At 38.4% G+C, this 27575-nt stretch overlaps 1 protein-coding gene across 4 annotated transcripts in view; it reads left to right on the forward strand.

Annotated features, from left to right (window-relative positions):
• Positions 1–27575, forward strand: part of Mcf2l2 (MCF.2 cell line derived transforming sequence-like 2) — a 279778-nt gene that overhangs the window by 85363 nt on the left and 166840 nt on the right. For all 4 annotated transcript variants that reach the window (XM_071615435.1, XM_071615436.1, XM_027942238.3 and 1 more), the window contains 2 exons: positions 23793–23883; positions 25759–25878. In XM_071615435.1, coding sequence (XP_071471536.1) covers positions 23793–23883; positions 25759–25878 — 211 coding nt within the window. The remainder of the gene's footprint in view (positions 1–23792; positions 23884–25758; positions 25879–27575) is intronic.

The raw sequence follows: 27575 nt of genomic DNA on the forward strand, positions 1-27575 counted from the left end.
CTGAAGTTTTCTTTCTTTGATGTGTCTTTGCCTGGTTTTGGAATGAGGGTGATATTGGCCTCATAGAATGAGCTTGAAAGTGCTCCCTCTTTTTCTATTTCACAAATAAATTGAAGAGTGCTGGTTATTCTTCTTTGGAGGTCTTGTAGAACTTGGCTGTGTATCCATGCGGTCCTGGGCTTTTCTTATTTGGTAGGCTTCTAATGGCATCTTCTATTTCATCACTTGTTATTGGTCTGTTTAAATGTGTATATCATCCTGATTCAATTTGGGCAAATCATATGACTTAAGAAATTTGTTGAAGCCTTCAATATCTTCTATTTTATTGGAGTATAAGTTTTCAAAATAATTTCTAATTATTTTCTACATTTCTGTAGTGTCTATTGTGATATTACCTTTTTCATCACATGTTAGTAATCTGATTTTTCTCCTTCTCTTTGTTAGCATAGCTAAGAATCTGTCAATTTTATTTATTTTTTCAAAGAACCAACTTTTTGTTTTGCTAATTTTTTCAATTGTTTTTTTTTTGTTTCAGTTTCATTGATTTCAACTCTTATTCCCCCCCCAAAGGAATTTATTTATTTATTTTTTATTATTTTTTGTTTTAATTAGTTACACATGACAGTACAATGACTTGATATCATACATTTGAATCATTTTAATTATTTTCTGTCTCCTACTGCTTTGGGGGTTGATTTGTTCTTCTTTTTCTAGGGCTTTGAGATATAATATTAGGTCATTTATTTTTCAACTTTTTCTTCTTTTAAGGAATGAACTACATGCAATGAACTTTCCTCTTCGTACTGCTTTCATAGTGTTCCAGAGATTTTGATATGTTGTGTCTATGTTGTCATTTACCTTTAAGAATTTTTTAAATCTCCTCCTTGCTGTCTTCTGCAACCCATTGTTCATTCAGTAGCATATTGTTTAGTCTCTAGGTGTTGGAGTAATTTTTATTTTGTCATTGATTTCTAATTTCATTTTATTATGATCTGAAAAAATGCAGGGTAATATCTCTACTTTTTTATATTTGTTAGGAGTTGCTTTGTGGCATATTATAAGGTCTATTTTAGAGAGGGATCCATGTGCTACTGAGAAGAAAGCGGTATGTCAGTTAAGTCAAAATTATTCAACTTTTATTTGAAAGATCTAATCAGTGATGAGAGAGTTGTGTTAAAGTCACTCAAGATTATGTGTTGTGGTCAATTTGACTCTTGAACTTGAAAAGAATCTGTTTGATGAACATAGCTGCTTCATTGTTTGGGGGCATATATATTTATAATTGTTATGTATTATTTGTGTATGGTTCCCATGAGCAGTATGAAATGTCCTTCTTTATCCCTTTTGATTAACTTTGGCTTGAAGTCTACTTTATTTGATACAAGAATGGAAACCCCTGCTTGCTTCCGCAGTCCATGTGAGTAGTATGATTTTTCCCAACCTTTCACCTTCAGTCTGTGTATGTCTTTTCCTATCAGATGAGTCTCTTGGAGGCAGCATATTGTTGGATCTTTTTTTTAATCCAATCTGCTAGCCTATGTCTTTTGATCGGTGAGTTTAGGCCATTAAAATTCAGGGTTATTATTGAGACATGGTTTGTATTCCCATCCAAATTTGTTTATGTTTGGTTTTTAACTTGACTTGTTTTCTTCTTTGATTAGTTTTTCCTTTAGGGTACTGCCTCCTTCTGCTGATTTCATTATTGTTTTCTGTTTTCTCTTCATGGAATATTTTGCCAATTATGTTTTGTAGGGCCAGTTTTCTAGCTGTAAATTCTTTTAACTTTTGTTTATCATGGTAGGCTTTTATTTCATCATCAAATCTAAAGCTTAATTTTGCTGGATACAAGATTCTTGGTTGGCATCCATTTTCTTTCAGAGATTGATGTATGTTGTTCTAGGGTCTTCTAGCTTTCAGGGTCTGTATTGAAAAATCTGCTGTTATCCTAATTGGTTTCTCCCTATGTAATCTGATTCTTTTCTCTCATGGCTTTTAATATTCTCTCCTTATTCTGTATGTTGGGCATTTTCATTATAATGTGCCTTGGTGTGAATCTGTTGTGATTTTGTATATTCGGTGACCTGTAGGCTTCTTGAATTTGTTTTTCCAATTTATTCTTCACGTTTGGAAAGTTTTCTGATATTATTTCATTGAATAGATTGCTCATTCCTCTGGTTTGGAACCTATGCCTTCCTCTATACCAATAACTCTTTAATTTGTTCATTTTATGCTATCCCATACTTCTTGAATATTCTGCTAACAGTTTCTTACCATTTTCACTGTGTGGTATATCAAGATTATATATTTTGTCTTCATTGTCTGGTGTCCTATCTTCTGAGTGGTCTACTCTGTTGGTAATGCTTTCAACTGAACTTTTAATTTGGTTTATTGTTTCTTTCATTTCAAGGATTTCTGGGGTTTTTTAGTTTTGTTTTTTAGAACCTCTGTCTCCCTGTTGAAGTGATCTTTTGCTTCGTGTATTTGTTTATGTAGCTCCTTGTCGAAATGATCTTTTGCTGCCTGTATTTGCTCTCTTATATCCTCCTTCAGTTCACAGAACATTTTAGTCATGTACATCCTGAACTCCTTTTCTGTAATTTTTTCTGCTGTGTTTGCCATGGTTTCTAATAATGTGATATCTTGATTTGTGGGGGGGGGCACTTTTTTCCCTTGTCTCTTCATGTGTTTTCTATTCTAGTACTGTGGGTCTGAGGTGTTATTGTTTTTACCCTATAGGTTTGTAGTGCTCCCGTAGGGTTCCAATACTTCTCCTTTGTGGGGAAGGACAATGTTAACAGATCTTGATACCAACAATGTACCACATATGAACAATTTGTTGCTATTAAGACATTTACAGTTTGGTTACAATGAACAGAAGTGTTGGATTCTATTATTATCTATAATATAATCAGTAGGTTGATAAAAGGGTTTAAAGTTTCTGACAATTGACAATGAACTGGAAGTGAGGCATAGGATGATTTCCTGAGGAGGTAGGATGTGAGGATATATAGTTAATATATCTTAGGAAGTGTGAAAGAGAAATCTAATGAAGAGAGTTAGTAGCAAGAGATATACAGGAAGTAATTATGGGTGGAAAAGTACATGGAAAGACAGTAGAGTACATTAAACAAACTCACATATGTATTTAGAAAAATAAAGGATGTTAAAATATTAAAAATTGGAGGGAAAAAGAAAAAAAGGAGCTTATACAACACATCAATATTATATTATTCGATGCCCCAGTCCTCAAAATCCTAATTCATGCAAAGTTCTTAGTTTCATGATGTTGGGGATGTGAGGGCCAGAAGATAGAGACAGGAAAGAAAAAAAGAAAAAAAAAATCTCAGAGGAAGAAACCAGGATTGTTGCTAGTTTTAGAGATTTATATCTTTCTTGCTTCTCTTTTCATCCAATAGGTGGGGTTGTCTGTTGTTAGCTGATATTTCTGCCCTCAGGTTGGTGAAGGTAACCAGGGTGGGAAGGCTGGTTCTGGTGCAGAGCCCCTGGAAGCAAGGAGTGGCAACCACCAGTCCCTGCAGGGAGACTGCACCTCAAGGGTCTCTTTTTGGGTTTGCTCGTATGAGTTGAGCGCCAGTCCTATCTCCCTATCTTGCCTGAAGATTTCCCAGTTCCTGGTCTTTCTGTTAGTATCTAAACTTTTGCCCCATTTCCCTCTCCCTTAGCAGTTCCCAATTGAGGGAACTTTCTCACCCGGGCTAGCGTGGGCAGTGTCCTGGTTGTACTGTACTCTTGTCCCACAGAGAGCTATTTTGTGTTGGGCAGCTACTGTGCTGGGTTACTGCTGCTGGGGAGAGGGGGGAGTTAGAAACCAGGTGCCTGGCCAGCTGGAGTTCTGATCTGGGAGCTTCCCCCACCAAATGTGGCAAAGAAGTTGAGCCAAGATGAATGCAGTCTGCTTCCAGTGCCGGGGTGTCAGGTGGGGTTGGGTGAGCTGGGCAATGGTGACATTTAGTACAGCAGCTTTGGCTGCTTTCAGAGCTTGTGAGATGCCCCCAGGGGTAGATAGATTTTCACATAGGCAATACCACTATGGCAGTAGCTATTGCAAGATGGAGGTGACAAGGGGAACCCCTTGTTGGTAGATGGGGGTCCACAGAGGAGTGGCAGCTGGATTTCCTGTGGATAGGTAGCAGCTGAGTGTCCTACATGGAGCAGAGTGGCATCTGGGAGTTCTGCAGTGGTGCTGATAGGTGATCCTGCTAAGGTGCCCTCAAGCCCTGCATTGGCTAAACTTCAGGGGTTGAGTATCGGGAGCCAGGAGTCCTGCTCTAATGCTGAGGCCCAGAGCCCTGTGCGGGGATACAGTGCTGGTGATTTCTGCATAAGAGCAGCTGTATAGGGGTCCTCTATAGCTCTCAGAGAAGCAGTATTCCCACTAGTTGAGGCCTGGGTTACAGAGCAACACAGAATGCTGCCTCCCCCTGGACCGCCATCTTGGATTCTCCCCCTAAAATGGTTTGTTTTTTCATCTTTGTTATTGACTTCTAAATTTACTTCCATTACGATCTAATAGGATGAATGAAATTATCTGTATTTTCTTTGTATTTGCTAAGACTTTCTTTTTGTCCTAAAATATAGTCTATTTTAGATAAGGTTCTGTGTGCATCTGAGAAGAAAGTGAATTTGATTGTTGATGGATAAAATATTCTATAGGTATCTGTTAGGTTCATTTGATCAGATATTTTCTAGTTCTTAGAGTCTTTACGTAGTTTGTATCTGAGTGACTTACCTATTGGTGAGAAAGGTATGTTTAAATCATTCAGAATTATTGTATTAGGGTCTATTTGAGTCTTTATGTTGAGTAGGGTTTATTTTATGTACATTATTGCACCCACACTTAGGGCATAAATATTTATAATCCTTATATGTTTTCATTGGATGATTCCTTTAACCTGTATGAAGTGACCTTTTTTGTCCATTCTGATTAATGTTAGCTTTAATTCTGCTTTGTCATATATAAGAGTACCTACTCCTGCTTGCTTTTGGTCTTCATTTATATGTTGTTGTTTTTTTCCCCAACCTTTCACCTTCAGCAGGTAGATGTCTTTGCCTGTAAGGTGAATCTCTTGTAAAAATGTGTGATTGGGTCTTCTTTTTTAATCTGTTTCACCAATTGATGTCTTTTGATTGAAGAGTTTGAGACCATTTATATTCATAATTATCATAGAGACGATTTTTATTTCCTGCCACCTTGATTTATTCCTGATGTTTAATTTACATGATTCTCCTTTGACTATTTATTTAGTGAGATTTATGCGTTCCCTGACTCTGATGTTTCTTCTTCCTTTTTTCTATTTGTAATATTTTATGAAGTATATTTGTAGTGCTGGCTTAGTGGTTATGAATTCTTTTAACCTGTGCTTATTATGAAAGGTTTTTATTTAATCTTCAATTCTGAAGGATGATTTTGCTGGATATAGCTGTCTTTGCACCATTAGCTTTCAGGAGTTAGTGTATATTTTTCCAATCCCTTCTGGCTTTTAGAGTCTGGTTGAGAGATCAGCAGAAAGTCTAATTGGCTTGCCTCTAAATATGACCTACTGGTTTTTTCTTGCAGCTTTTAAAATCCTTGCTCTCTGTGTTAGATATTTTAATTATAACATGTCTTAGTGAAGATTTTTTTGATCTTGTCTATTTGGGGTCCTAAATGCATCTTGTATTTGGATTTCTCTCTGATTCTTAAGTTTTGGAAATTTTTTTGATACAATTTTACTGAAAAGGTGTGCATTCCTTTAGTTTGTATCTCAGTGCCTTTTTCTCTTCCAGTGATTCCTAGATTTGGTCTCTTAATGTTTTCCCAGATTTTTTGTATATTCCGATCATGATCTTTTATCATCTTTATTGTTGTTGTTGAGTTTGTTTTCAAGATTATATACTTCAACATTATCTTATATATTTGTTTGAGGCCTGATTTCTATCCTCTGTGTGGCCTATCTATTGATGATGCTTTCAACTGACCTTTTAATTTGCTTTATTTAGTCTTTCATTCCCAGGATTTCTGTTTGATTCTAGAATCTCTCTTTATTGAAATGTTCTTTCCCTTCTTGTATTTTCTCCCTTAGTTCATTCCTTAGAGCTTCTTTCAGTTTCATGAACATTTTAATTATCAACTTTCTACTTTCTTTTTCTAGCATTTTGTCCACTGTGGTGTCAATGGGATCAGTTGTCATCATGTTGTGAGCATATTTGGAGTGACTTGCTCCCTTGCTTTTTCATATTATTAGTATTTCCACCCTTTTACTGGGATGATTATCTCTTTTACTTTAATATAAGGGACTTTTTAGTAAGCTGCTTTTTCTTTACTATATGCCCTGGGTTGGGCAAATGTTTTAGAGTTCAATATTTCACAATCTGAACTTGCTACAATGTCCAGTTTCTAAATGCCACATTGAGAGGAGACATTAATCCCCAATAATTACAGCTGCTTCAGAACAAAGCCATATACTAATAAATCTTTTTGAAAAACTTACCAAAAAATGTTCTATGTCAGTCCACTAATCTGAGTAGTAAATGGGAGTGGTTTTCTTGAATTGGTTGAGAGATTAGATAACAAGTAATTAAAATTGCTTTTAAACTATATTTGATTTAAGGTCAACTATTCACTCACTGCTTCAGTTCTGTGCTGTGGGAGGGATCAAGAGGTACTGCCTATTTCCTCTCCATCATCTTCTGGAGCCTATTTTTTTTGTTTGTTTGTTTGTTTGTTTTACTTGCTGAGGTTTTTGAAATACTGTCCTTTCTTTCTGGAATTTTAGCTATTGTGCCACTTGTTTATTTTCAGTTCTGGCCTAAAGTAGTAAAACTTGTTAGGGGAGTCTCTATGGAGAGCTTCACTCCCTTCTTAGCTTGTCAACTTTGACACACCCCTCTTTTGGGGAATCTCAGGCAATGTGCTGGGGGGAGGAGAACAGATGCATCAGACTATCCTCCAGCACCTTCTAGGCTTAGAAAAGATTACTCAGGGCTCACCAGATTTGGTCTATATTTAATTGATTTCAGCATTTCCCTTACTCTTAGTGTCAGCCAGGTTCCTTATTCCAGAGCTCAGATCACCTGTGAAAGGGTTCTTTACTCTTCTCAACTTGGTAGACTCAATTTGTCATGCTGAATTTCTGTTTCAAATTACTCTTGGGGAGCCACTATAATATGACTTCCTCTGATCCACTTATTCCTTTTCCTCAAATGATTAACTGAGTAAATTTAAAGGATATTAAAAATATAGGTCATTCAGAGTAAAGAAATTGGGGTGTGAGGGCAAAAGGAAGGTTAGAAAATTCAAAAGTAGAGAGGATAGAAAGTAGAAGAGAAGTAGTACATGAAGGCCATAAAAGAGGGAGAAAGTGAAGAAGGGGGAGAAGGGGAAGGGGGAGGGGGAGGGGAGAGATACAGATAGAACCAAATATGTTGCTATTGTTAGAGGGAGAGGCAAGGTAAGTAAGAGTAACAAAACAAGGAAACAAGTAGAACAAAACAGCAACCCCTCCCAAAGCAAACAAACAAAACTTATTATAAAGCAATATTCCTATCATTTCTATTCCAAACAGAAGAACTAGTGGAAAGTGTATCCTTTCTCTACTCTGTTATCTTGAAGCCAGGGTCTAGAATTTTTTCTATGAGGATTTCTTCCTGCTTCTCTTCCATCAATAAATCTACCCAACCCCTCACTTCCTTGCCTCTCTCCCATGAGAAGACCACGATTTTGACTTTTATTGTTGTCAATTAGAAAAATCACAAAACATTGGGAAGCTAAACAATCACCTCTAAATTATCTATGTATCAAAGAAGAAATCACAAAGGAAGTAAGAAAACATTTTTAGCTAAACAATAATAAAAAAATATATTTGTGTCCTTGAAATAGCTAAAGTAATGCTTAGAAGAAAATTGTAAGTTTAAGTACTTACATTAGAAAATAGAAAAAGTTTAAATCAGTATCTTCCATCTTAAGAAGTTAGAATGGCAATTGTTTAAGTCAATTTTTCCATCACTCTGACCTGATAGAATAACATGGAGGAGGAAAGGTTTATTTTGGTTCACAATTTCAGAAGTCTCCGTCTGTAGATGATGACTCCATAGCTCTGGACCCAAGATGAGGTAGAGCATCATGGAAAAAGTGCATGGCAGAGGAAAGCATATCAGCACATGACAACAGAAAAGCAGAGGGAGACTGCTCCACTCACCAGGAAAAAAATATATACCCCAAAGAGCACACCTCTGACCTGCCCCCTCCAGCCACATCATATCTGCCTTCAGTTATCACCCAGTTAATTAATCCGTATCAGTGGATTAAGCCATTGATTAGGTTACATCTCTCACAATATGATCATTTCACCTCTGAATGTTCTTGCATTGTCTCGCACATGAACTTTTGGGGGACACCACATATCCAAACCATAATAGCAATTAAACCCAAGGAAACGGGAATAAATGAAATTATAGAGAAAAACAATAGAGATCAAAATAAATGAAAGAAAATATAAGGAATATAAAGTTCCACTCTATGACTGTAATTCCATACAATTTATTAAGACTGCTTTATGGCCTGATAATGGTCTGTTTTGATAAATGTTCCATGAGCATTTGAAGAGAAGTTGTGTTTCTGTAGTTGTTAAATGTTGAATGTGGGAGGCCGACATAGCATGTGACCAGAGTTTGCTTCCCCTCCTGATCTGCGTGGCACTGTCGGTCACCCCATGATCTGGTTGCGTAAGTAACCGAAGACAGTAGCCCCGATCTTGAGAGTAGAGAAAACGCAAATGTGTCTTGGTGTAGGGGCGTGCCTTCCTACATCCCCAGGGATCGAGCTAGCTCACCTGTTCCTTTGTGATATTACCCCTTGCCCTGTTTGGGATAGAATGTTCCATGGAAGCACCCTTTGTGTGTATTCTTCTCTTACTCTGCCCTTGGGTGTGGCCTTCCTAAATGTCAGTCAACCTGCTGACAGCAGACATCATGAAGCTAGACTCAGCACCTTGAAACCTGACCCCTTGCCTCATTTGAATGGCTTCTCCTCAATAAAAGGGGTCAGCACACGTGCTCTCTCTTTCTGCGGACCCTTAATGTCAGAGGAGCCTTCACAGCACCCCCAAAGAAAAAGGTATTTCTGTCTCTTGTGTGGTTATTTCGCGCAGCCCAATTCCTCTGGAGTGACTCCTGAGTGTTTTTGTTGTGTGGAATGCGACAGTTGAGTTCTTCAAAATCAGTTCTATATTCTTTCTGACTTTTTTTTTTTACTTCTTGTTCTATCAGTTTCTAAGAGGTAATAAAATCCCAATATTTAGTAATTTATTTATTTATTTATTAGGTGTATTATAAGATTTTTTACTACATTGCTCAACATTTTTCATACTTTATAACATTGGATGGAGGAAGACTTGTACTGTTCAAAAAATCTAGTTTTATAAACAAAACTCATAATGAGTGTTTTAAAACATACATAAACAAGAAGAAGTATATTCATGGAAACGTATGAAGAATGAAAATTGCAAAGGAAGCATGAAAGTACAGTACTTTGGATTGCCCCAAATTCACAATGAACAGGATCTAAGTCGTGAAGTTCACTTGTTGATCATGGCTTACAATTCAGTTACTACTTTAAAGTTGAACCTAGTGATCTTCCAAATTGTTTTTAAATAAAGTTCTTAAATTGTAGCAATAAACAAAACACAAGCTACGCTTAAATAATACTGCAGTTTAACAAAACCATAAGAAATTTCAACTCTTATTCTTTGAATTATAAAAATCAACTTTTGTGATGATCATATGATTTTTATCTTTGAGTCTATTGATGTGATAAATTACATTTATTGATTTCTGAATGTTCAACCAAACTTGCGTTCCTGGGATGAACCCTACTTGATCATGATGCACTGTCTTTTTGATATGATTTTGTATTCGATTTGCCAGAATTTTATTGAGAACTTTTGCATCTCTATTCATTAGCGATATTAGTCTGAAGTTTTCTTTCTTTGATGTGTCTTTGTCTGGTTTTGGAATCAGGGTGATATTGGCCTCATAGAATGTGTTTGGAAGTGTTTCCTCTTTTTCTATTTTCTATTTCATAAAATAGTTTGAGATGTATTGGTGTTAGTTCTTCGTTAAAGGTCTTGTAGATTATCTCAATAGATGCTGAGAAAGAATTTGATAAAATACAGCATCCCCTCATGTTCAAAACACTAGAAAAACTAGGGATAACAGGAACATACCTCAACATTGTAAAGGCTCTCTATGCTAAGCCCCAGGCCAACATCATTCTAAATGGAGAAAAATTAAAAACATTTCCTCTAAAAATTGGAACAAGACAGGGATGCCCTCTTTCACTACTTCTATTTAACATAGTTCTTGAAACTCTAGGCAGAGCAATAAGACAGATGAAAGAAATTAAAGGGATATGAGTAGGAAAAGAAGAGCTCAAATTATCACTATTTGCAGATGATATGTACTATAACTAGAAGACCCAAAATATTCCACCAGAAATCTCCTAGAACTAATAAATGAATTCAGCAAAGTAGCTGGATATAAAATCAACACCCATAAATCAAAGACATTTCTGTACATCAGTGACAAATCTGCTGAACATGAAAATAGGAAACAAGAAGAAGTATATTCAATAGCCTCAAAAAATAAAATAAAATACTTGGGAATAAATTTAATGAAAGAGGTGAAAGATCTCTACAATGAAAACTACAACACTCTAAAGAAAGAAATTAAAGAAGACCTTAGAAGATGGAAAGATCTACCTTGTTCTTGAATAGGCAGAATTAATACTGTCAAAATGACCATACTACCAAAAGCACTATACAGATTCAGTGCAATCCCAGTCAAAATCCTAATGCCATTCCTTATAGAAGTAGAAAAAGCTGCCAGGTAGGCGAAACTGTGAACACCAACAGAAAAGGCCCAGTGGCCCGCGGCGGGACAGAGCTTCCAATCACTCCTGCAAGGTAGGCGGGCCTGCAACCCACCGGAAGAAGAGGAGCACTGGCCTGCTGAGAGGCAGAGCCGCCCCCCACCCCCCGCGCCTGCCAGGTAGGCAGAACGGTGACCACCAACAGAAAAGGCCCAGTGGCCCACGGCGGGACAGAGCTTCCAATCACTCCTGCAGGGTAGGCGGGCCTGCGACCCACGGGCAGAAGAGGAGCAGCGGCCTGCTGAGAGGCAGAGCCGCCCCCTCCGCCTGCGCCGGCAAGGTAGAGGGAACTGGGACCACCCACAGAGCAGGCCCCCACCCCCCGCGCCTGCCAGGTAGGCGAAACTGTGAACACCAACAGAAAAGGCCCAGTGGCCCATGGCAGGACAGAGCTTCCAATCACTCCTGCAAGGTAGGCAGGCCTGCGACCCACGGGCAGAAGAGGAGCAGCGGCCTGCTGAGAGGCAGAGCCGCCCCCTCCCCCTGCGCCGGCAAGGTAGAGGGAACTGGGACCACCCACAGAGCAGGCCCAGCTGCCTGCTGAGGGGCAGAGCCGCCCCCCACACCCGCGCCTGCCAGGTAGGCGGAACTGTGTCCACTGACAGAAAAGGCCCAGTGGCCCATGGCAGGACAGAGCTTCCAATCACTCCTGCAAGGTAGGCAGGCCTGCGACCCACGGGCAGAAGAGGAGCAGCGGCCTGCTGAGAGGCAGAGCCGCCCCCTCCCCCTGCGCCGGCAAGGTAGAGGGAACTGGGACCACCCACAGAGCAGGCCCAGCTGCCTGCTGAGGGGCAGAGCCGCCCCCCACCCCCCGCGCCTGCCAGGTAGGCAAAACTGTGAACACCAACAGAAAAGGCCCAGTGGCCCGCGGCGGGACAGAGCTTCCAATCACTCCTGCAAGGTAGGCGGGCCTGCGACCCACGGGCAGAAGAGGAACAGCGGCCTGCTGAGAGGCAGAGCCGCCCCCTCCCACTGCGCTGGCAAGGTAGAGGGAACTGGGACCACCCACAGAGCAGGCCCAGCGACCTGCTGAGGGGCAGAGCCGCCCCCCACCCTCGCGCCTACCAGGTAGGCGGAACTGTGTCCACTGACAGAAAAGGCCCAGTGGCCCACGGCGGGACAGAGCTTCCAATCACTCCTGCAAGGTAGGCGGGCCTGCGACCCACGGGCAGAAGAGGAGCAACGGCCTGCTGAGAGGCAGAGCCGCCCCCTCCCCCTGCGCCGGCAAGGTAGAGGGAACTGGGACCACCCACAGAGCAGGCCCAACGGCCTGCTGAGGGGCAGAGCCACCCCCCACCCCCCGCGCCTTCAAGGTAGACGGAACTGTGACTACCATCAGAACAGGCCAGACCTGCAACCAACAGACAGAACAGGCCCAGTGGCCTGAGGAAGGGTAGAGCCGCCCCGCCCCCCGCGCCTGAAAGGTAGGCATACCTGCGACCCACTGGCAGAACAGCCCCAGAGGCCTGCAGAGGGGCAGTGCCGCTGCCTGCGCCTGCAAAGTAGACAGAACTGCGACCACCGAGAGAACAAGCCTAGCGGCCCGCAGAGGGACAGAGCCGCCACCCGCGCCTGCAAGGTAGGCGGACCTGCTACCGACCGGCAGAGCAGGCCCAGTGGCCTGCCGGCGTGGTAGGCACATTGCCCCAATTGGAGGAGGGGCAGAGCCGCCGCCCGCGCCTGCGAGGGAGACTTTGCAACTATACAAGACCAATATAAATATATAGGGGGAAAATTCAATAGCACAACAGTTTCACCAAGTAGAAAGGAACGCGAACAGTATGAAGAGACAAGGAAAGAAAGGACCACAAGCAATGCAGGTCAACTCAACTTTAGAAGAGGTAATAGCTGCAGCAGATGGAATGTCAGATAAAGAATTCAGGATATACATGCTTCAGATGATCTGGAGTCTCAAGGAAGACATCAGACAGCAAAATCAGACAATGAAAGATCACTTCAACAATGAATTACATAAACAAATCCAAGAAGCAAAAGATCAACTATACAGGGAGATAGAGGTTATAAAAAACAAACAAACAGAAATCCTAGAAATGCAGGAAGCAATAAACCAACTTAAAAACTCAATTGAGAATACTACCAGCAGAGTAGAACACTTAGAAGACAGAACATCAGACAATGAAGATAAAGTATTTCAACTTGAAAAGAACATAGACAGCTCAGCAAGACTGTTAAGAAACCATGAGCAGAACATCCAAGAAATATGGGATAACATCAAGAGACCAAATTTAAGAGTCACTGGGATACAGGAAGGGACAGAGTTTCAAACCAAAGGAATAAGCAATCTATTCAATGAAATAATTCGAGAAAACTTCCCAGACTTGAAGAAGGAGACAGAATCCCACATCCTAGAAGCCTACAGGACGCCGAATGTGCAAAATCATAAGAGACCCACACCTAGACACATTATAATGAAGATGCCCAACATACAGAATAAGGAGAGAATTTTAAAAGCTACAAGAGAAAGGAAGCAGATCACATTTAGGGGTAAGCCAATCAGGATAACAGCTGATCTTTCAACACAGACTCTGAAAGCTAGAAGATCCTAGAATAACATATTTCAAACACTGAAAGAAAATGGGTTCCAACCAAGAATTGTGTATCCAGCGAAATTAAGGTTCAGGATGGAAGATGAAATTAAAACCTTCCACGATAAACAAAAGTTTAAAGAATTCGCAGCTAGAAAACCATCTCTTCAAAACATCCTCGCCAAAGCATTACAGGAAGAGGAAATGGAAAATAACAATGAAAACCAACAGTGGGAGGTAGGACAGTAAAGGGGGGAAAAATAATCAAAGAGGAAAACAAACCATGTTTAGTAACATAAATAAACAAATATGGCTGGAAGAACAACCCATATCTCAATAATAACCCTAAATGTTAATGGCTTAAACTCACCAATCAAGAGACACAGGCTAGTAGAATGGATCACAAAACAAGACCCAACAATATGCTGCCTACAGGAGACACATTTGATAGGAAAAGACATACATAGGCTGAAGGTGAAAGGTTGGGAAAAATCATATCACTCATATGGACTTCGGAAACAAGCGGGAGTGTCCATACTCATTTCAAATAAAATAGATTTCAAGCCAAAGTTAATCAAAAGGGATAAAGAGGGACACTACATACTGCTTAAGGGAACCATACACCAACAAGACATAACAATCATAAATATATATGCCCCAAACAATGGTGCAGCTATGTTCATCAAACAAACTCTTCTCAAGCTCAAGAGTCTAATAGACCACCATACAATAATCATGGGAGACTTCAACACACCTCTCTCGCCACTGGACAGATCTTCCAAACAAAAGTTGAATAAGGAAACTATAGAACTCAATAACACAATTAATAACCTAGACTTAATTGACATATATAGAATATACCACCCAACATCAAGCAGTTACACTTTTTTCTCAGCAGCACATGGATCCTTCTCAAAAATAGATCATATATTATGTCACAGGGAAACTCCTAGACAATACAAAGGAGTAGAGATAATACCATGCATCCTATCCGATCATAATGGAATGGAACTGAAAATCAACGATAAAAGAAGGAAGGAAAAAGCATACATCACTTGAAGAATGAACAATAGGTTACTGAATGATCAATGGGTTATAGAAGACATCAAGGAGGAAATTAAAAAATTCTTAGAGATTAATGAAAACACTGACACAACATATCGGAATCTATGGGACACATTGAAAGCAGTTCTAAGAGGAAAATTCATTGTTTGGAGTTCATTCCTTAAAAAAAGAAAAAACCAACAAATAAGTGATCTCATACTTCATCTCAAAATCCTAGAAAAAGAAGAGCAAAACAACAGCAAAAGAAGTAGAAGGCAAGAAATAATTAAAATCAGAGCTGAAATTAATGAAATCGAAACAAAAGAAACAATTGAAAAAATTGACAAAACTAAAAGTTGGTTCTTTGAAAAAATAAACAAAATCGACAGACCCTTAGCCATGCTAGCGAAGAGAAGAAGAGAGAGAACTCAAATTACTAGCATACGGGATGAAAAAGGCAATATCACAACAGACACTTCAGATATACAGAAGATAATCAAAAATTATTTTGAATCCTTATACTCCAATAAATTAGAAGATAGTGAAGGCATCGATAAATTTCTTAAGTCATATGATCTGCCCAGATTGAATCAGGAGGATATAGACAACCTAAACAGACCAATATCAATTGAGGAAATAGAAGAAACCATCAAAAGACTACCAACTAAGAAAAGCCCAGGACCAGATGGGTATACAGCAGAGTTTTACAAAACCTTTAAAGAAGAACTAATACCAATACTTTTCAAGCTACTTCAGGAAATAGAAAAAGAGGGAGAACTTCCAAATTCATTCTACGAGGCCAACATCACCCTGATACCTAAACCAGACAAAGACACTTCAAAGAAAGAAAACTACAGACCAATATCTCTAATGAACCTAGATGCAAAAATCCTCAATAAAATTCTGGCGAATCGGATACAAAAACATATCAAAAAAATTGTACACCATGATCAAGTAGGATTCATCCCTGGGATGCAAGGCTGGTTCAATATACGGAAATCAATAAATGTTATTCACCACATCAATAGACTTAAAAATAAGAACCATATGATCATCTCGATAGATGCGGAAAAAGCATTCGACAAAGTACAGCATCCCTTTATGTTCAAAACTCTAGAAAAACTAGGGATAACAGGAACATACCTCAATATTGTAAAAGCAATCTATGCTAAGCCTCAGGCTAGCATCATTCTGAATGGAGAAAAATTGAAGGCATTCCCTCTAAAATCTGGAACAAGACAGGGATGCCCTCTCTCACCACTTCTGTTCAACATAGTTCTCGAAACACTGGCCAGAGCAATTAGACAGACGAAAGAAATTAAAGGCATCAAAATAGGAAAAGAAGAACTTAAATTATCACTATTTGCAGATGACATGATTCTATACCTAGCAGACCCAAAAGGGTCTACAAAGAAACTATTAGAGCTAATAAATGAATTCAGCAAAGTGGCAGGATATAAAATCAACACGCATAAATCAAAGGCATTCCTGTATATCAGCGACAAATCCTCTGAAATGGAAATGAGGACAACCACTCCATTCACAATATCTTCAAAAAAAATAAAATACTTGGGAATCAACCTAACAAAAGAGGTGAAAGACCTATACAATGAAAACTACAGAACCCTAAAGAGAGAAATAGAAGAAGATCTTAGAAGATGGAAAAATATACCCTGTTCATGGATAGGCAGAACTAACATCATCAAAATGGCGATATTACCAAAAGTTCTCTATAGGTTTAATGCAATGCCAATCAAAATCCCAACGGCATTTCTTGTAGAAATAGAGAAAGCAATCATGAAATTCATATGGAAAAATAAACGACCCAGAATAGCAAAAACAACTCTAAGCAGGAAGTGTGAATCAGGCGGTATAGCGATACCAGACTTCAAACTATACTACAGAGCAATAGTAACAAAAACAGCATAGTACTGGTACCAAAACAGGCGGGTGGACCAATGGTACAGAATAGAGGACACAGAAACCAATCCACAAAACTACAACTACCTTATATTTGATAAAGGGGCTAAAAGCATGCAATGGAGGAAGGATAGCATCTTCAACAAATGGTGCTGGGAAAACTGGAAATCCATATGCAACAAAATGAAACTGAATCCCTTTCTCTCGCCATGCACAAAAGTGAATTCAAAATGGAAAATCAGAGACACGCCGTCTGATAGAAGAAAAAGTTGGCTACGATCTACATACTGTGGGGTTGGGCTCCAAATTCCTTAATAGGACACCCATAGCACAAAAGTTAATAACTAGAATCAACAAATGGGACTTACTCAAACTAAAAAGTTTTTTCTCAGCAAAAGAAACAATAAGAGAGGTAAATAGAGAGCCTACATCCTGGGAACAAATCTTTACTCCTCACACTTCAGATAGAGCCCTAATATCCAGAGTATACAAAGAACTCAAAAAATTAGACAATAAGAGAACAAACAACCCAATCAACAAATGGGCCAAGGACCTGAACAGACACTTCTCAGAGGAGGACATACAATCAATCAACAAGTACATGAAAAAATGCTCACCATCTCTAGCAGTCAGAGAAATGCAAATCAAAACCACCCTAAGATACCATCTCACTCCAGTAAGATTGGCAGCCATTATGAAGTCAAACAACAACAAGTGCTGGCGAGGATGTGGGGAAAAGGGTACACTTGTACACTGCTGGTGGGACTGCAAATTGGTGCAGCCAATTTGGAAAGCAGTATGGAGATTTCTTGGAAAGCTGGGAATGGAGCCACCATTTGACCCAGCTATTCCCCTTCTAGGTCTATTCCCTAAAGACCTAAAAAGAGCATGCTACAGGGACACTGCTACATTGATGTTCATAGCAGCACAATTCACAATAGCAAGACTGTGGAACCAACCTAGATGCCCTTCAATAGATGAATGGATAAAAAAAATGTGGCATTTATACACAATGGAGTATTACTCTGCATTAAAAAATGACAAAATCATAGAATTTACAGGGAAATGGATGGCACTAGAGCAGATTATGCTAAGTGATGCTAGCCAATCCCTAAAAAACAAATGCCAAATGTCTTCTTTGATATAAGGAGAGTAACTAAGAACAGAGTAGGATCGAAGAGCACGAGAAGAAGATTAACATTAAACAGGGATGAGAGGTGGGAGGGAAAGGGAGAGAGAAGGGAAATTGCATGGAAATGGAAGGTCCCTCAGAGTTATACAAAAGTACATACAAGAGGAAGTGAGGGGAAAGGGAAAAATAATACAAGGGGGACAAATGAATGTCAGTAGAGGGGGCAGAGAGAGAAGAGGGGAGGGGAGGGGAGGGGAGGGGGGATAGTAGAGAATAGGAAAGGCAGCAGAACACAACAGACACCAGTATGGCAATATGTAAATCAATGGATGTGTACCTGATGTAATTCTGCAATCTGTATATGGGGTAAAAATGGGAGCTCATAACCCATTTGAATCAAAGTGTGAAATATGATATATCAAGAACTATGTAATGTTTTGAACAGCCAACAATAAAAAAAAATAAATTAAAAAAAATAAATTTATTCAATAAATATAAAAAAAAAGAAGTAGAAAAAGCAATCATGAAATGCATCTGAAAAAATAAGACACCCAGAATAGCCAAAGCAATTCTTAGCAAGAAGAGTGAAGCTGGTGGCATTACTATTCCAGACCTTAAACTATACTACAGAGCAATAATAATTAAAAACAACATGGTTTTGGCACCAAAATAGACCTGTAGACCAATGGTACAGAATAGAGAACACAGAGTCTAACACACATAACTTCAGTTATCTTATATTAGACAAAGGCGCCAAAAACTTACATTGATAAAGAGATAGCCTCTTCAACAAATGGTGCTGGGAAAACTGGAAATCCATGTGTGAAAAAATGAAATGAAACCTCTATCTCACAAAATGCAACTCAAAGTGGATCAAGGACCTAGGAATTAAACCAGAGACCTTGCACCTAATGGAAGAAAAAGTAGGCCCAAATCTCCATCATGACAGATTAGGCCCCAACTTTCTAAATAAGAATCCTGTAATGTAAGAATTAAAACAAAGAATCAATAAATGGGATGGATTCAAACTAAAAAGCTTCTTCTCAGCAAAAGAAACAATGAGTGAGATGAATAGAGAGCCTACACAATGGGAGCAAATCTTAACCACAAGCACATCAAATAGAGCATTAATTTCTAGGATATATAAAGCACTCAAAAACCTTAATACCAAAAAACAATAACCCAATCAATAAATGGGACAAGGAACTCAACAGACACTTCTCAGAAGAGGATATACAATCAATCAACAAATATATGAAAAAGTATTCAACATCTCTAGCAATTAGAGAAATGCAAATCAAAACTACTCTAGGATTTCATCTCACTCCAGTCAGAATGGCAACTATCAAGAATACAAACAACAATAAGTGTTGGTGAGGATGTGGGGGGAAAAGGCACTCTCATACATTGCTGGTGGGACTGCAAATTGGTGTAGCCAATCTGGAAAGCAGTATGGAGATTCCTTGGAAAACTGGGAATGGAACCACCATTTGACCCATCTATCCCTCTACTCGGTCCATACCCAAAGGACTTAAAAACAGTATACTACAGGGACACAGCCACATCAATGTTTGTAGCAGCACAATTTGCAATAGCCAACTGTGGAACCAACCTAGATGCCCTTCAGTAGATGAATGGATAGGGAAACTTTGATATATATACACTATGGAACATTACTCAGCATGAAAAGAGAATAAAATAATGGCATCTTAAGGTAAATGGATGAAGCTGGAGAATATAATGCTAAGTGAAGCAAGCCAATCCCCCAAAACCAAAGGCCGAATGTTTTCTTTGATATGAGGTTGCTGACTCATAATGGCGATTGATGGGGAGCGTGGGAGGAATGGAGGAACTTTAGATAGGGCAAAGGGGAAGGAGGGGAAAGGAGAGGGTAAATGGGTAGGAATGATAGTGGAATGAGTTAGACCTCATTACCCTAACATATATAAAGACATGCATGGTGTGAAAATACTTTGTGTAGTATCAGTTACTTGAAAGATTGTGCTCTATATATGTAATATGAAATGAATTGCATTCGCCATCGTGTATAACAAATGAGAATGAATTAAAAAGTCAACTTTTGGCTAAGTTATAAACATGTTTATTATGTAATTATTTGCACAACTCTAGTAATACTATCAGTGGCTATAGATCAGATGTTTTTTTAAAAAAAAATACATAGCCCCGTTATTTACCTGTAGAACATGTCCGTTTATGCCTATATTTCAGTATTTATTGTATCATCATTGTTCTAATTTTTAAAGTCACCATCCAAAGGATAAGCAAAACCACCTAAAAATTGGCACAAATGTTTATTTCTCAGTTTGTGGAAATGTCCTTAATTTGTTGATGTAGGAAACAATTTTTAACTTTGATTGCTATGTCGAAGAACAGAAGAAAATCTGCTTTGTAATTCAATTTGTAGTTCAATTGCATACAGGCAACATGCTATATATGAAAAAATTACTAACTGAATATAGGTCTTAAATACTGTGAAAAAATTTAACAGTTAATTATAATTTGTTTTATTTAACAATCTAGGAAGTTCAAAGACATAATTTAAGGTGCAATTGGGAATTCGGGAATCTCGGTTAAACTGTTAGTGTAGTGAACCTTGTAGGTAAAATACATGTTTACTTTTGATAGCACATGTGAAGGGGATCACTTTAAAATTGACCTCATTAGTTTCATTTTCGGTAAAGTGATCTGGGCCACTCAACATGGCTTTTATTGTTCCTGATGTTCGTGCATGTTCTTTTTTTTACAATAAATTCATGACCATTAGAAGATATCAATTTGACATACATGGTATCAGGGCTTTCACAGCTACCATAGGTTTTCTCTTCTCCATCCATTATGTTCCACAGGAACGTTAGTAGTTTCTCATCAGCTACTGCAGCCAGGTCCCCTCATACTGCCATGGCCCCTCTCCAGGGCCACCCCCCCACACCACTAAATTTTATTTTTGATTAGTGTGTTTTGAAGCAATGTTACTGCATTTATGCACATTTAGAATTTCTACATCTTCTTGATAAGTTGGTTCTTTATGAATTAATTGTTTATCTCTGCCAATACTCCTCGTTTTGAACACAACTTTTTCTTCTGTTTATTATAGACAAACTGGCCACCTTATGATTGTTGTTTGCATGGTATAACTTTTGCTATCATTTTCTTTCAATCTATCTCCATCCTTAAGTTTAAAGTGTATCTCTTATAACCAATAGATTTACTCTGTCAGTATTTGCCTTTTAAATGAAGTGATATCAACTATTTCCCCTTACTGTGATTATTAAAATGGTTAGGTTTAAATCTACTGTCTTGCTATTTATGTCATCTGTGGCTGGTCCTTTTATTTCTCCTTTTGTAATGACTTCTGAATTGCTCAAATTTCTTTTTATTTCATCCTCTCTTCCCCTCTGTCTCTCTCTTTTCTTTTTCAGTGCTAGGAATCAAATCCAGGGCCTCAGGCATACTAAGCAAGTGCTATACTGCTGAGCTAAACTCCCACCCCTCAAATATTTTCAGTATTCCATTTATCTCCTCTATTGAGTCTTTAGCAATGATTTCTCTAATCTGACAGTGTGTGCCCTTAAATTAATACAATCTACCCTGTATTAATTTTACATTACTTTATATACAACATAAATAGTATAATTCCATCTCAATCAACTTTAATTTCTATAGTAAAATTCTGTTTACTCCATCTCATACTGAATGCTGTTTTGAGAAATTTTATTTCACATAGACAATTTTATTTCACCTTGTTATTTTTTTCTTTGAGTGGTCAGTAGTCTTTAGTGAAATAAGACACATAGTTGATAATATTTATCCACATGCTTAATATCTGCAGTGTCTTCATTGATTTTTTTCAGAGTCAGACTACCAGGTGGGATTATCTTTTTTCAGGTTCATCCATTTGCTTGTCTGTTCAGAATAGGTAACCCACCACTTGGTGGGAAAGTCTGCTCTAGAAGTTGCTTACTATGGGAAGTCTAACCCTTCTCTAGAAATTCTTCATTTATTAAATTCTTTTGTCTTCAGAGTTCTCTCATATATAAGGAAAAATATGGGTTTTTAATATAACCAGTGCTGCTTTTCACAGGAATGAAAGTCTTCCTGACCCGTAACTAAACCTCCTTACCCAGAAATTTATCCTTTTCAAGCTGTTTATTTTTCTTTCATCTCTATGCTTCCAACTTCACTCAGCCTGGAGAATACCCTTTAGTATTTCTTGAAGTATGAGACTAATAATGATAAATTCTGTCAGCTCTAGTTGCTTGGAAATATCTTTATTTCACCTCAATATTTTGAATGAATTTTCAGTGGGTGTAGAATTCTCAGTAATTCCAGGTAAGTTCTCTTAGATCATATTCCACTGGATTGCAGCTTCCATGGTTTCTGTTGCAAAGTCAGTGATTATTTTTTTTTTAATTTTGTTCTTTTGAATGTCATGAGTCTTTTTTCACTTTTTAAAGATTTTCTCCTGATCTTTCATTTTCATTAAAGCAGGATTTTCCTTGCTTTATTCTATGTGGAAGTGGGAGAACCACTTAAATCTGTGAGTTGATGTCTTCTCAGGTTTTGGAAAATTCTTAACCATTTTTGAAAAATTTGTTTCTGCAACACATTCTTTCTCTTCTCCTTCTGGGACTTTTGTTCACATCCCACATATCTCTTACATCCTATTCTATTTCCCCTTCTCTCTATTCTTTACTTTGATTATTTTCAACTGGTGTGTTTCCAGTTCCACTATCCTGTCCTCTGCTGTATTCAGTCTGCTATTAAACAAATCCAACAAGTTCTTAATTTCAGATATTGGTGTTTTGTAATCTTAGAATGTTCATTTATTTTTTATTATAGATTCTAATTCTCTATTGGAACAATACATCATTTATCTACCTTTTCCTCTGTTTGTTTTTTTTTTAACATATGGATCATAGTTACTCCAAAGTTTCTGTCTGCCAACAATGGGAACATCTCTTAGCCTAAATCTACAGAGTATTTTATCAGTTGATTTTTTTAGTCACTTTTCCTTGCTTCCTTGCATTTGTCAATATGAGCCTACAATAATGGGTCAACCCAGTGATGCTTAATTCAGATGAGCTACTTATATTTTCTTTCAGATTTTGCTTAGCTCTTCTACCTAATTCACCTACAGGTACTTTTTAGGATAAAGCCTACCTTTTTTCCAATTTAGAAAGCTATTGAAGGGTTATTGTGGGCCAACTATTTTTCATGTCCTACATTTCTTTTAATCTCCATAATAATCACATAGAAATAATAGTCATCACTTATATAGTAATATGTTTATACATTTACATGCTCTTTTAACTCTCACATGAATATTATAAATAGGCACTGTTTTATTAATCCTGCTTTAAAAATAAAATGTCTCGGAAACCAGAGGGGTTAAGTAACTCCTTCCCTCCCAAGGGAGAATATATGGAGATATATATAAACACACACATACACTAGAATTCAGAAATTTTCATCTAGTCAGGTTGACTTCAGAATTTGTGCTTTTAACAACTGCTTTATTGGTGATATTATTCTAATTTTACAGAGAAGGATACCACATGTTAGAAAGATTAGATGTCAGTTTCAGTGCTAGGAAGTAATAGCAATAGGGTTTAATCCGGGCTTTAAAGTCCTTGTTCTTTCCTCTATACTACACTCTATCCCAAAGGAGACAAAGTAAATGTTTTTTATTTTGTGGACCTTGTGAGAATTTTGTGCAGGCTTAAGGATGGGCAGGGAGGGCTTCTATATGGCTTCTATATGGCCACACACTGGAAGGGGGTTGTGTTCCCGCTGGCATGTATTATTTCTGAATACCTATAGGACTGACTCCTGGAGAAGGATTTTGATATCTCCCTTAATATCCACTTGAGGAAAGAAAGAGGGTGGAGCTCAACCTTGATGTCCTCTGCTATGCTAGGGACACACGATTCTCAACTGACACATGCCTCTTCCTTCAGACATGAGCACATGTCCTCTGTTGATGTTGCATGGATTTGCCAGCCAGAATCTGAGTCCTATAAAGGGTCTGAGAAACAAAGTACTTGCTCTGTTGGGGCTCAGGCTCAGACTGGGAGAGGGAGTTGGCTTCTTTGGTGGGAAGATCAGACCTAGTTACTTGCCTGAGCTGGGCAGGATGTGTTCTGCTGTGGGAGCCATACCAAATCCTTAGTTCTCTCCTAACACTGACCTTGCTTTTTTGCAGTGTGGAGGCTGCCAGCATTGGATTCGTCATTGTGATTGACAGAAGAAGGGACAAGTGGAGCTCCATAAAGGCATCCTTGACACGAATAGCAGTAAATACTTATTTTTGTGCTATGATAGTTAAAGTCATTTAAATAGTCTTTTCAAATATTTCATATCAAAGTTATGGGGAAAAGGCAATTATTTTATGTCAAATTTTGAGAAGGTCTTTGTAACAGGTGCTATTGCACCATGGAAGGTCTCCCACAGACAATTCCTGAGCATCACAAAGACTCCCCTGAGTCTTTCTGCCTTATTGACTTCTCTACTTACTGAAGAAGGGAAGGCAGGGAGGGCTGGGAAGTTAACAGGATAACCATTGAGTTACAGGAGTTGATAGGTAAACACCAGCTTCCATATCTCTCTTTGGAACAATTCTGAGCTGTGTTGCAAACAAAATCTCAGAGGCTCTCAGCCTCCCTTACCTATGAAAGTAACCCCATCATTTATGCATTGTCTATGCATTGCTGTCTACCTCCCTACTCCCTCATCTGTGCTTCCAGATGTACCCAAATCCTTTGTCTGATTGTTTGCTTTGGGGGATACCTGATTTAAGACAGTCTTCATCTTACTATTCAAATTACTTTTTCACAAAGTAGAAAAACAGTGGCAAAACCAGACAAAATGGTATTTAGATACATTTGTTTAAGGGATGTTTGCATTTGGCATTAAATTGAACAATTTTGGATGGGCTTCCTTTTCCTTATTAGTCAGTTTTAACCACTGTTGCCTTTGAGCAAGTAGATGCATCTTTTCTCTGTTGGAACCTCAGACCTGTGAACCCAGCCATGTGGTCTCAGGGCCACTTACACCAGTTCTTTTACCCTAGCCCAGGCTCATAAGGACAGTGAAGCCTGACTAAAGAGGGTGAAAAATGTCAGGGTGTTAATGTGAGTGCTGGAATTAGGATGGGAGAAGGACAGTTGAAGCCTTGCATACACCCTCATACAGAAGCATTCATACATACAGACGTGTACCCACATAGAGTCTTCTCAGATTGCTTTAGAACCTCATCCAGATACCCACATTTTGCCTCGGCTGATTTATCCTAACATGATACAACAAAATGCAAGGCTGTCCTGTCTAGGAGCTTGTGTTTCAAAGATGGAGAAGGGAGTACTGCCTTCCCTTGGTACATTAATTATTTTGTCCCTTTAGTTTTTCTACAGGCCTTATCTGTGAGATAACTACCATCATTGTTGATGCCCATGACTATTCCAGAGATCTAGCTTCTGAGGCCACAGACAAAACAAAGGGTCCTACCAAGAACCCTTAAAATGCTAGTTCTTTGGCTCAGTAATTCTTATAGGAATCTATCCTAAGAAAATGTTCCAAAGTATGTATAAAGATGTTCATTTGGGTTTTATTTATAATAATAAAAATATAAAAAATCTTAAACAATTAGCAAAAAGGTATTGATTAGATAAATCATGCACCCATAAAAATATTTCCAAAGACTTCTTTAAATAACAGGAATAAAAGCTCATAGTATATTAAGTGGAAAGGCAAGTTACATAGTAACTGTGGTGTAAGTCTAACTATGATATAGACAATTTAACAAACAAATAGACTATAATTATATAAATTAAAATATTAAATATGGCTGTGACACCATGGGTGGTTTTGTTTTTCTAATGTAATTCTATTTCCCAATTTTTATATAAATAGTAGGAATTATTTTTATAATAAGAATATTTTTTTGCTCATTGGTTTGATTTGCTTTATTTTTTAAAGAGTAGTTTGGGTTACCTGACCTTTAGGGCTCTTTTGATTCTGAAATTCTCTGAGATTTATTCTAATTCTTTGACATCCATGGCCTCCAATTTAACTTTTTCTTCTGTGATCTTGGGCAGGAGAAGACTAAAGTAGATCTTGGTAATGGATGTGACATTTTCTCTCTACCCTAACACTTGTCGTGATGCTTGCAGGTGGCATTTCCTGGAAACTTACAGCTCATATTCATCCTTCGTCCATCTCGCCTTATCCAGAGAACATTCACTGACATTGGCATTAAATACTATCGAGATGAATTTAAGATGAAAGTGCCGGTAAGCTTGACTTCTCACCTTGTCTCTATCTCTCAGGGGCATCTGTCATTTGAACTGGGCTGCTAAGAAAGGTGGGACTCAAGAGGTACAGAGGGAGAGGAGGGCATCCCAGGCCAGGAACAGCCTGCACAAAGGCACAGGGCAAGAAGCACATAAGGCACAGGGCAAGAAGCACATACTTCTTATGAAGTCTATGGGAATCCCCAGTTTTGTTGGAGCACACAGAAAATAGTATTTTGGAAGGAAACATGAAATAGTATCTTCAGCAGGAGGATAAAGCGTCTGGTTTTTATTCAGTAGACAATGAGGGTCCAGCAAAGGTTTTCTAATTGGGGAGTAAGATGGTGAAATGGTGTACTAGAGTTATGTTGATCTGGAAGTGGTATATAACTGAGGAAAGATAATAGAGGAGGAAGATAAAGGGTAAACTTGAAAGAAAATGTGACTCTAAAGCATGGGGGTGACATAAGAATCTGTACAGTGAAAAACCAACAAAATTTTTAAAAAAGATTCAAAATTGTATGCATAAGTTTGGTAAACAGTGGAAACAATCACTCTCATGCTTAGCTGGTAGGAATATAGTTGGTAACAACCAATATGAAGGACTAATTATCAGCATTTATAGAAAATTTAAATGTAAATGTTCTTTGAACTGTCTATAAGAATTATTCTACAGATATATTCTGGTTTAGATAATGGGGTGTCCCACAAAAGTTCATGTGTGAGACAATCAAGAAAGTTTATGGTTGGAATGATTGGGTTATGAGGTATTAATCCCTTGGTAGGATTAACTGAGTGGTGACTGTGGGAAGGTAGGGTATGCCTGGAGGAAGTCCTATCTGTGGGCAGGTAGGTGACTAGATAGGTAGAGTATGCCTGGTGAAGGTCCTATCTGTGGGCAGGTAGGTGACTATGGGCAGGCAGGGTATACCTGGAGGAGCTATCTACAGTCATCTCCTAGTTAATCTCTATCAGGGGATTAATACACTGATTAAATTAATGCTATCATAACCCAATAATTTCACCTGTAAACTTTCTTGCATTGTCTTATACATAATTTTTTAGGGGACACCTTATATCTAAACCATAACATGGGGATTTAACCCAGAGGTACTCTACTGCTGGGCTCTGTCCCCAGACCTTTTTATATTTTATTTTGAGACAAGGTCTAAGTTGCAGTTCAAGGCTGGCCTTGAACTTGAGATCCTCTTGCCTCAACCTCCCAGGTCTCTGGGATTATAAATGTGCACCACCATTCCTAGGCGAAGTTGTTTTTAATAGCTAAAGACTGGGAAGAACTTAATTATTGACAACTAGTTAAGTTAATTTATTCTACCTAATCAGTGAAATACTTTTCAGCCAACAAAAGTTGTAAGACATGGTACAACCACGTTGGAAATAATTAGTAGTTTCTTATAAAGTAAACATAGACTTAAACTGTGACCCAGCTGAGAAATGAAAATGTATGTCTACCAAAAAAATATGTAAAAGAATGTCTATTGACAGGTAAATGGATGAAGAAACTGTGGCATGCTTCTATAAAGGAATAACATTAAGCAATAAAAAACAGTGAAGTGAGCTGCTATAAATGTTGACATGGCCGCATCACTGTAGTATGCTGATTTTAAATCCTTTGGGTATAAACTGAGAAGTGGGATAGCTGGATCAAATGGTGGTTCCATTCCAAGTTTTCTGAG

This window comes from Marmota flaviventris, chromosome 8 (assembly GCF_047511675.1).
Source record: "Marmota flaviventris isolate mMarFla1 chromosome 8, mMarFla1.hap1, whole genome shotgun sequence".
Taxonomy (NCBI): Eukaryota; Metazoa; Chordata; class Mammalia; order Rodentia; family Sciuridae; genus Marmota; species Marmota flaviventris.